This window comes from Prunus avium, chromosome 1 (assembly GCF_965620075.1).
Source record: "Prunus avium chromosome 1, drPruAviu1.hap1.1, whole genome shotgun sequence".
NCBI classification, from domain to species: domain Eukaryota; kingdom Viridiplantae; phylum Streptophyta; class Magnoliopsida; order Rosales; family Rosaceae; genus Prunus; species Prunus avium.
Window position 1 is genome coordinate 55,549,286 of NC_142284.1, and position 10,761 is coordinate 55,560,046.

Here is a 10,761-nt window from a genome sequence, read left to right on the forward strand (position 1 = left end):
CTACATGAGAGGACGTGGCGTGCTACGAAGCCTTGTGTTCTTGACTTGTCGTTCTTTTCCGTCTCCGAAGCTGAAACCTTTCAATTCTCGCTGAAAGTTCTGGTCTTTTCAAGTTGAATGTCCTACGCCTTCACTAGGTCACTAGGGTTTTTCTCCGCACTGAAGAAGGTCATTTTATCAACAAAGAAAACGAATAGCAGCCTCTCTCTACGGGTTGCTGCTTCAGGTTAGTTTGGTCCCTACTGTTTGGTTACTGAGAAAATCCAGTAAAATCAGTTCGTTTCTGAATTTATCAATCTGTTTGCGAATTTCAGCTATGGATGGCAATTCAAGTTGCGCGTTGGTGTTATGCGGAAAATCATCGGCAGAGAATGAAACTGCCAAAACGCTGAAGAACAGTGGCGCTCTGAAGCTCACTGACAACACTGAGCTTTCAATTCTTCTGCACTCTGAATCGGAAAAACCGATCAAGGAAGACGCTTTTGGGGTGGATTCGTTCATGAACTCTCTCTCAACCAATCGGTTCGGAAGGTTCCTCCTTTGGTCTCCACGCTTGCCTTCAACGCACGACGTCGTCTCCCAGTAAGTCTCATAAAAGCCCTTAGCTTTGTTTGCCTTTCTGAAACGAAGTGAATGGATATTTAGCTTTTTCTCAGGAATTTCTGTGAGCTTCCGATCGGTGCGGTATGTGTGGCTGATGTTCAGTACAAAGGGCGAGGTTTGAAATGCCAATTAGTGGTTGACATTGATTTTGCTGGTTTATTGTGTTATTGGGATTCAATTTATTCTGTGATCTTTTCCAGGCCGGTCGAAGAATGCGTGGGAATCTCCCAAGGGTTGCCTTCTTTTTTCCTTTACTTTGCAGATGGAGGATGGCCGAGTCGTGCCTCTTATACAATACGTGGTGTCTCTTGCTGTCACGGAGGCAATAAAGGATGTTTGTGATAAAAATGTGAGTGCATTTTTCTTGCTGAGTTTGATATAGAAAGAACCTTGTCAAATTCATATTTCAGTTAATAGGTGATGCTATAGTCTCCAGACTTTGATACACTTGTGTTAATACATCTTTTGAATTTCAGGGCTTGCCATATGTTGATGTTAAAATAAAATGGCCAAATGATCTTTATTTAAATGGCCTCAAAGTGGGAGGTATTTTATGCACCTCGACATTTAAATCGAAGCAGTTCAATGTCTCTGCTGGTAATTAGTCTCATCCTCTGGTTGCTGATTAGCATATCTGATTGGAAATAAGTATGGTTTCACATACCTACTGGCTGCTTTGTTACTTTTCTATAGACCTTGTTCCGTTCAAGTATTAGATGAATGCCTCCATCAACAATACGCACACACATAATTTGGATAGTCAAGAAGAAACTCTATGTTGATAATGATGACACAGATATTTTTGCTTCTGTTCTTGCAGGTATAGGTTTGAATGTTGATAATGAGAAACCAACTACATGCTTGAATACATTTCTTAGAGAATTGTCTGTTACGACATACCAATTTAGAAGAGAAGATATTCTTGCTGCCTTCTTTGACAAATTTGAGAAATTTTATGAGCTTTTTATAAATCAAGGTAAAAAATCATCGCATATCAATTAACCATCAAATATGTCATATGATATATCAATTATGCCATTCCTTCATTTTGATTTTAATGCTTAATCTTACTGTTTTGCCTCAACTATATATATTGGTGCCTTGCTTTCTATTTTTTCTTTTAAGTTTTATGCCTGTCATGAAAAAATATCTGAATAACTTTTCCAGCTAGAATCCCTATAAATGAACAATCTTTGAACTTGTTATATGAAATTTCTTTTGATTTCAAAATTTGAATCCTTGACAATACCATCGCAGTTATATTTTCCCCTCCTTTTTAACAACTTTATTTGTTTCCTGCATAGATATATGGAAAAAGAAAGGGTAAATGTACTCATTTCTTTCTCCAAAAAAATACAAATTCTAATTGACCTTTTTTCCAGAGTTTCTGTTTCAGTAATAAGATTCTACTCTGACCAGCAAGCACGATAGTGAATCCATTAAGGGCACGTGTTATGAAAAGTAATGCATGGTTCATTTAATGCAGGATTCCAATCTCTTGAGGAGCTATACTATAAGACATGGCTACACAGGTAACACACTGTCATGTAGATCTGGATTCTACTATGGATCTTTATGGTTGAATTCAAGTTAGTCATTTTTAAGCGTAGTCTTATCTAGCTTCAAAAACCAAAGAAGCCTAGTGAAATGTAACACCAAATATTCCGTAAATTTTGTCTCACTTGGTACCCAATAACATTTTTTACTCAACCTATAGAAGTCGTCTTCCAACCTTTTATGATGGCCTCTTGATTTTCTTCTCATAAAGTATGGAAACCATTCTTGTCATTCTTGAAGTTAGTTTTGTTTTGATATCTGCAGCGGACAGAGGGTTATTGTGCAAGAAAAGAATGAGGATCAAGTAGTGGAAAACGTGGTCACTATTCAGGTTTGACAAACTAGAAAGTTGCTAGAAGAGTTACTGACTCAGAGTTTGAATATTCATGCCTACGTACATGAAAGAGTTCATACCCTTTCTTATGAATTATGATATAAACCCAAAGAAAATCTTTTATTTTATCCTTTCTGGTTCAGACAGAAATTTAAGGGTTAACTTTATGGATAAAATTTTGGGTCTTGTGTTCATAAAAGATATGTCCCTCTTTCCCTTGATATACAGAAGTTAAAGAACGTGTTCAGTAAAAATGTGTGAGAATCCTTTATTTGAATGAGATAAAAAGATCTAAGCCTAAAATTCATAAACTAGGGGGAAACTACAACTACACCTTTTATGGTTGACTCTTTTTACATGGATAACCCTGTAATTTATTGTCCACTCATATAACCCTTATGGTTTCCTATGTTACCACCTATATCATTTGTGATTTACCCCATGTAGCCATTGAATAGAGGAAGAAGACAAGGATAAAATAGTCATTTGCATGCTTATTAGCAACATCCATTAAATAGACAAATTAGTAAACTACAGAGTGTAAATGTCACAAGTAAACCACAGGTTATACCCATATAAATAGGGTCGACCATATGGGGTCTATATGTACTTCCTCCTAAATTTTATCATGAAATTCTCACTTCTCGTAGTTTTCATGAAGAAATTCTCAGACAGTTTGAGGTATGACTGTATTGTCAATACTATATATTGGTACTAGGTTTTCAACATCTAAATGTTTAATTTGCAGGGTTTGACCTCATCAGGATATCTGTTAGCTATTGGTGATGACAACCAGATGTGTGAACTTCATCCTGATGGCAATAGGTAACTTTGCTAAATTGATATTATTATTTTTGTATGATATAATGATGTTTAATTAACTATGAAACTTACATAAGCAGTACCTGTACAAGTCTTTTTTTTTTTTAATATAGTCCCATGGATGTTTTTAATAGTTCCACTTGTAAGTAGGAAAAGTGAAAACTACCAGAAGAACATTTGGTAAGCAAGCCATATGGTTTACATAAACTGTAATTTCCATTCATTTAAGATGCTAGTACAAATTTTTTTTTTCTTGTTTTGGGCCAATGTGATAGCACAATTTAGAGCCACCAAGATTTTCATGTTCAACCAAAACGAACACTGTTTGGTCAAGACTGCTTTAAATGTTTTATGTCATATGGGATAGATACCTGGTAATAAGGTTCAAACTTTTTCATACGCCTTACTGGGACATCATAAGCACAACTTTTTGGGTTTGATGTGGTTTTCGCAACTCTTGAAAGTTAGATATGAAAGGAAGTATTTTTAAGTTGGTAATAAGTGAATATAGTTATTGGAACTAGTACATAATTCTTGGTATTATACCTGAAGGTAGCTCCATTGTTTTGCTCACATATTACTGGATTTATTTGACTATTAGTTAAATTTATGTCCTGATTTTGTCCTAGACCCGTATCATGTAATCTTTTTGTTTGAAGACATGTCCTTAACTAAATTCTGGGCAGATCACTTGAGACATCAATTGGTGAGGATATGGAAATTGCAACATCACCTTTTTCTATCTGTTAATTTAAAATTGCACCCCTGCTTTAATACGCGTGTCAGGTTGCTTGGTCAAAAGGACAGCAACTTGGCATCATTGTTCTTTTTGAAATTTGGTTTTACCATCCAGAGTTGAAATAAGGGTTCTGGTCATGTCTCTTGTACTCCTTTTCTCTCCAAATACAGTCATTGTGAAAAACTCGTGCATGCATTTACCATCTCAAAAGTGACGCCTGGTTTTATTTCTCATTTACTGGCCTCTTAATCATTGCCTTCTATTTCTGCAATAAATCAGTATCTATGCATTCCTGAGTATAACTTTCTGGCAGAACTGGTAGGTGATCTTGACATGTCTTTCTTGTCAAACATTACATGCCTGTATTTCTGTCTCTTCCTCAACTTGATACATGTTAAAAAGAATACATAAATAAGTATCTAAGTAATACTAAGTAAATATGCAAGAGGATCACTAAGAACATCCCGTTATATATTTCGCCCCTTTTCCCGATCAACTATGTATAGCTTCAGTCTGAAGCATCCCCTGCATTCCCTTTGTAAGATAAGTCATTACAACTTTTGGCAATTTGATGCAGTGGTTTTACACCGACATGTTATATTTTCAGAAGTTTGTCAGGACATGAGCCTGCTATTCTTAACCTAAGTAATCATGACACTGTTTCTATTTCTCTATAGTTTTGACTTCTTCAAAGGATTGGTCAGACGAAAGCTTGACTGAAGAAGATGCCTTGGCACCTTGCATCAGTGGCTACAATCTTGCTCTATCATGTGCACCACTGAGAATGTTTTTTCTTTAGTTACTTTTTTCTATTTTGGTTTTATTTATTGTTCTCAGTATAGATCTCGATCAAACTTAGATCTGTATTTCTTTGCTTAATAATATCAGAAGTCATGGATTACAACCACTCTACCTTGTATACTTGCAAACAAGAAATGGATTGTGTTTTGTGTCATGATCAACCCAAGTAATCAATCATTTGTAGGAAATTTGGTCATCCTTGCCAGCTTTGAGGTGGTTTGAATAAGTAGTACTTTTTTTTTGGTTGGTTGGGGGGAAAAACTATTATAGAATATTTTCTTGTCCAATGGGTGCTCAAAAAATATGCTTAGTTTTGTTGGGTTTGCTAAGATCTGAAGGCCCCAACAATGACCCACTGGCCAGAATGTCTTGTTTGTATGGCAGTTTATAGTGATGCAAACAGAACTCTTTGGTTGCCTATATCATTGTTAACTGGTTGAAAAACATGTAGGATAAAGATTCTCTTCCAAAAGAAGCCAACCCTCATTTTTGGTGTGTCCTGTGGTTGTAGGGTACATGCTGTCCCTCTTCACATTCTGAGTATGAGTCTTGTGTTATAGGGACAGAGAAAAAGAAACCCACCCCTCCCACATGCACAGCCTTCTATACTAAACAAAATGTCCTAAATTTAGGCCACAACCTTTTAGTAGGGGTCCATAAAACATTACCACTCTCTCAATTGGGAATCTGGTTAAGCCATCTTCTCCAAGTTGCAAAAGGTCACGTTCAACGTTAGATATCACCGGTCACGTTTTCGACTAGTGTCATGTCTCATGTTTCGGTACTCATAATAGAGGTACTGGACTTATTAAATTGGACAATTTCTCACATAAAAGAGAAAACGAATCCCATCATCAAGGGTGGGACTCTATGGGACTGGATCTCGGAACGAGAGCTAAATCCAGTCTTGTTCCACCCACGAAACAATGTCTTTGACCACATTTGAAAGCTTTTTGAGATTCATTTCCAAATTAGGTTCCGCCAATGCACCAAACCCACACATCAAGTTGCAGCTTTTGTCTCTCATTTCCAAATTATAGGATTGTCTTTGCATGAGTTGAAAAAGTTGGCATTCACATTACACTAGGACACATTCTAATACCTTGTGTTTGGTCGTGGCATGAGACCAACAACTGTGTCGTTTTGGTGGTAGGGGCTCATGGGGTGCAGTCTAAAGAAGTATTTGTTTCTGTGTCGGTCTCTGCTGGTTGCTAAAGATTGTGATAGACGTGCTTGGCAGTGGCTGAATTCCAAGCTTCTCTTTTTAATAGCTTCAGGTTTAACACACTTCAACATGATATAATACGTGTTAAGGTTGAATTTGTGCCACAAGACAATAGTTCGATTCTCGTCCTTCTCCTTGTAATTCTCGCTCAGAATATTAACCCTAAATCATATATTGGAAGAAAAATAGGACAAAGGATAAAATTCGTTCGGACAAAATCATTCGGAGTCAGTTCAGATGAATCATTAAAGCCTTGAATTCCATGAGAATCTATCCATTTATCAACTTGGAGCGTAAAATTTTTATGGATTATAGAGTGAAAAAAGCAAGTACATGAACCCTCCTAGTTATTAACCCTTGGCATGATAGTATGACAAAAGAAGAAAAATCCTTTACAATAATAAAAGTATAGCATGCCCTAAAAAAGAATAAGAGAAAAGGATGACTAGAGGGGAAGAAACGAACAGAAAGTTATGTAATCACACTCTTGGTGCTCAAAATTTGCATTCTTTCATTTAATATTTTTCTTTTTTAAGTTTCAATCAAGTCTTCTATTTAAGTCATGTTCAGAGATTTTCTGACAATCAAATCCGCTTTTTAAATAAATTTGGCAAAAAATCATAAATGTTTATGGGTTTAAGTCATGTTCAGAGATTTTCTGACAATCAAATCCGCTTTTTAAATAAATTTGGCAAAAAATCATAAATGTTTATGGGTTTAAGTCATGTTCAGAGATTTTCTGACAATCAAATCCGCTTTTTAAATAAATTTGGCAAAAAATCATAAATGTTTATGGGTTTTAGAAACATTTTCCAGATAAATGCTTCCAAGTGCTTTTCTAAGTGAATTTTTAATAAATATTTCAACGTATTTATTATAAAAGTGTTTATGAACAAAAGTGTATGTTTTTTTACGAAAGTAATTCTGAATTATGAAGCGATATAGTCTCTTATCTTATCTCACCGACAGTCACAATCCTTTACAAAATATGCTAGTTCGATGTGATGCGAGTTTAGGGATCGATGCAAATGCAATCCAACTAATCTTTCATTTATGCGAAAAGCAATTTTAAAGTTGAATGTGAAGATGGCAAGAAATAGCAATGGGATCATCGAAATGTGCTCTAGCTATGAGTCTATGACTATGAGAGAATGGCGTTGTTTCCATTCGAGGAAAAAAATAAATTAAAGGGAGCTCAACTCAAGTGAAATATAATATAAAAATATTAATAGTAATTCGAATGAAATCTGAGTCGAACTTTAACGATATAAAATGTTTTTTTACTCCTAAAAAGTAATCAATTATTCAAAAGAAGCACTAATAACTCGTAGCTGGAGATCAGTCAAAGATCCACTGAATTATCATCACATGGCAATATGGCTGGTGGTGGACCATGGTGGCTTAGAAACTTAGGGCTCTGTCTTATAGCCGTTAAGTCGACGAGTTCATCATTCTCTGTTAGGATATAAATCAATCATGATTTACATATTCTCTGTTAGGATATCAATCAATCATGATCTACATATATTCGACTAGATCTTGTTTCTATTACATACGAATCCCTCCACCCATCTTTTCTTTCTTTCTTGTTTCTTGTATCTTGCTTTTGATTGTTTGGTGTTCCTTTGTGGGCTGTAACATCTAAATCTTCACCTTTTTTTCGTCGAAAAAGATTTTCCCTGAGTTAGAAATTGGTTGGCAAATGATTGGCTTTTAGTCAAAAAGATGGCATGCTTAGTGGCACTGATGATGGAGGAGAGCCAAGGACGAGGTTTGCTTGCATTGCAATGCTGCATTGAGAAGAGAGGACGTTGGGAAATTATTGCTGTTTACATATGTTTCGAACTTTTGGGGCATGTGATATATGATATTGCATAAAATTACATCAATTCTAGGAGAGAGACTTCCATTGTTCAACTCTCTCTTTGACAACATGAAAAACCAAAAGCTCTGCCCTCCCCTCTATCTATCCAAGGGATGGAAGGGTAAAGGCCTTTGGTGTCCCCACCAGTCAAGAATTTTGGCCTCACAATCACTAGCCAAAATGTTTTTCTCTCATGGCTTTCTTCGTTCATGATTCGATATCTGGTGTCCGAGGCATGCGAAGAAAATATCATTTTTTGCTATCCCGACCAATGGCGCAATGACATGCTGGGTAACTTTTCCACGTATTCTTTGCATTATTGGTCGAAAATAGCAAAACAGTGTTATCCATGTTACAAGAAAGTTTTTCTCCAATTTAAGGTTCTTTCTAAACAAGTGGATGTAAAAAGTACACGTGGCTCTCTTTGGACAGCCAATTATGTGCCAATCATCACTTTCTTCATCGTTTGTATTAATATTGTAAAATAAATCGCATGCTTTGCTAGCTCTTAGTGGTATAGCTTTATAGGATAGGGTTAGGTTTTTCTTTATCTCCTAGTTGGACCTTAAACTTATAAAGAAACTCAATATAATTTAGTCACACTTCAGGGTAGGTTCGATCCTTAATTAGTTGAGGTAATGTAATTGGCTTAGGGTAAGGTTAAAATATGTTCTTTTATTTAAAGAAAAAATAAAAGAAAAGACTATTATTTATTTAGTTTATATAAGAACCAAACATATCTTTTTATAAAGTTCTTATTGGGCATGATTATTTGGTGCAATATATTATTTTCTATTTTCTATTGTTTAGGGGACTTAATATTGAACTCATTTTTTGGTTTAAGATTTTTACCATTGAAATGGGCGATAATACACTAAACTCGCACACCCTATACATATGCTAGGACTCGAACTCAATACCTTATCTGAAGGAGTAATCACTCCAAACTTCTACACTAATGGGTCTTTTGCATTGAATTGTATTTTTTAGTGTATGAGATAAGCGCAAACATTATTCATGATTAACTTACAAATCTAAAGGCATGTATATTATTGTTGCTAAAGATCAATCAAACGGTCAAGAAATTGGTTCATTTTTTAAATCAATAATGCATTAATGTTGCAATAACTTGATCAATTTCTGATGATAAACTAGTTGTGTAAATTTCTGTGCAAAAGCTAGGTGGTTGAAACTCATCAACACAATACATTATTCTCTCGTTTTATTTTAATTTTAATTAAGACACTAAAATCAACATGAAGATATCGTTTGTACGAGATAAAATCTCAAAAGTTGTTCAGCTTAAAAAGCTACCAATAAATGCTAAAGGGTAAAGATTGGTGATTATTTTTATTTACCAAAGTAAAGAAGAAAAAAGTACCGGCTGAGTGCCAACAAGGCACACAGAACCAGAATGTTGTCGTCCTTTGTCCTCTGTCCTCTGTTCTGACACAACACAAGTAGGTACGTACGGTACATTGTGCTGTGCGGTAGAAGATTACTTCTCGCTCCTCACCAAGGACGACCACCGCGTGTGTCATCAGCGTCACCCTCTGCCAGCTTTGACTGGGTTTTTTGGGGTCGTACTCAAAATTAACAACAGTTTCTTCTAAATTCTCTAATTTCGCGTGACCCTCTGCCGTCGGCTACACGTTTTATCTATTATTCTCCACATGTGTTCCGTGCAGCCACGCCTTATACCACTCCCTCACGCGGGAGGAACTAGTACAAGGGCTACAGTAGGGTATAGCCGAGTGAGGTTTTTGAGACCCATTAGAGCACTTTCAGCAGTGAATCTTTTGCCATGGTGGGGATAGGGCAGTTAGTATTCATGTGAATTGTGGCTGCCCTTGCAAAAGGTTGTGGTGTTTCCACCAATTGCCATGGCAACACTATTCACATGAGATATGATGAGAGAAATTTGTATAGGTTTTTGGTGTTGGAAGTGAAAACTATGACTAAGTATTTATTGAAAAAAAAATCTGAAACTTTTTGTATTTTTTTTCGATTTTTGTTGTTACTGACGTCATCAAATTCGGCCGCTCATCTTGCCTGAGGGCTGGCTTGGTTTCGTGGCCCCAGCAGCTGCCTCCCCGCAGCCCTTGCTACTAGAAACGTTTTTGGGCCTAAACCCCCCCCCCCCCTCAGCCCTTGTTGCTGGAACTGCTCTTAGTGGTTTGGATTTATCCTTATCCAAGGTTCGATTTTCCCACTTCTAATATCATTTGTATCCGAAGACTTTTTATATAAAATAAAATAAGTTAATTGAGCTATAAATTAGTGTGGTTTATAAAAAATTCATGGTTCCACCCTTGCATTTCCTCGATTAATTGTCTCAATTTATGGAGAAAAAAACTATGGTGCCACGGTGGCAATGCTTCATTCTCTTGATTTGTCTTTTTATTTATTAATACAAGCGATAGTCTAAACTACAAAGGGGAGGTGGTTTCTCTCACACACACTATCAATGTGCTATGAGGGTTCGAACATGACTAATCTGCAAGTCAATGTCCTTTTTCACTGGATTAGACCACGTTGGGTGATCTGTCTTCTTACGTTAACTTGCAAGTTATTTCCAAATTCCTTCTCTTAATCCTCATTTAAATATCCATTCAAATCAATTTTGTGTCAAATAATCTCAACACTTTCATATTCATTTCATTTTGTATCACGACGTATATTATCGTGTCCCTGTTACATACGTATTACAACATATTTAATTATAATTAGCACATGTGATTTGGTTTTTCATTGGAAAAAATAAAAAGTTAGCCACGATAATATGCACGATACATTGTGATTTGTGACCAAAGAAA

The 10,761-nt window shown here is 36.0% G+C and overlaps 1 protein-coding gene across 2 annotated transcripts; it reads left to right on the top strand.

Moving 5' to 3' along the window:
- Window positions 1-85: 85 nt before the first annotated feature.
- On the top strand, window positions 86-4,962 carry LOC110753343 (biotin--protein ligase 2). 2 transcript variants are annotated; one of them, XM_021954240.2, is made up of 10 exons: window positions 86-226; window positions 315-582; window positions 657-718; window positions 804-952; window positions 1,080-1,200; window positions 1,424-1,579; window positions 2,090-2,135; window positions 2,425-2,491; window positions 3,243-3,319; window positions 4,733-4,962. In XM_021954240.2, exons 1-10 carry the CDS (start codon window positions 118-120, stop codon window positions 4,773-4,775), a joined length of 1,098 nt encoding a protein of 365 aa, XP_021809932.1. In that variant the 5' UTR covers window positions 86-117; the 3' UTR covers window positions 4,776-4,962. The 2 variants fall into 2 exon arrangements, 1 of the variants encoding a protein (XP_021809932.1); XR_015831227.1 differs by lacking the exon at window positions 2,425-2,491.
- The last annotated feature ends 5,799 nt before the right edge of the window (window positions 4,963-10,761 follow it).

Coding starts and splice junctions, on each gene's coding strand:
- LOC110753343 (XM_021954240.2), top strand. CDS start 118: ATGTCCTACGCCTTCACTAGGTCACTAGGGTTTTTCTCCGCACTGAAG. Junction 953..1,079: donor AGGATGTTTGTGATAAAAAT/GTGAGTGCATTT, acceptor TTTGAATTTCAG/GGCTTGCCATATGTTGATGT. Junction 2,492..3,242: donor AAAACGTGGTCACTATTCAG/GTTTGACAAACT, acceptor TTTAATTTGCAG/GGTTTGACCTCATCAGGATA.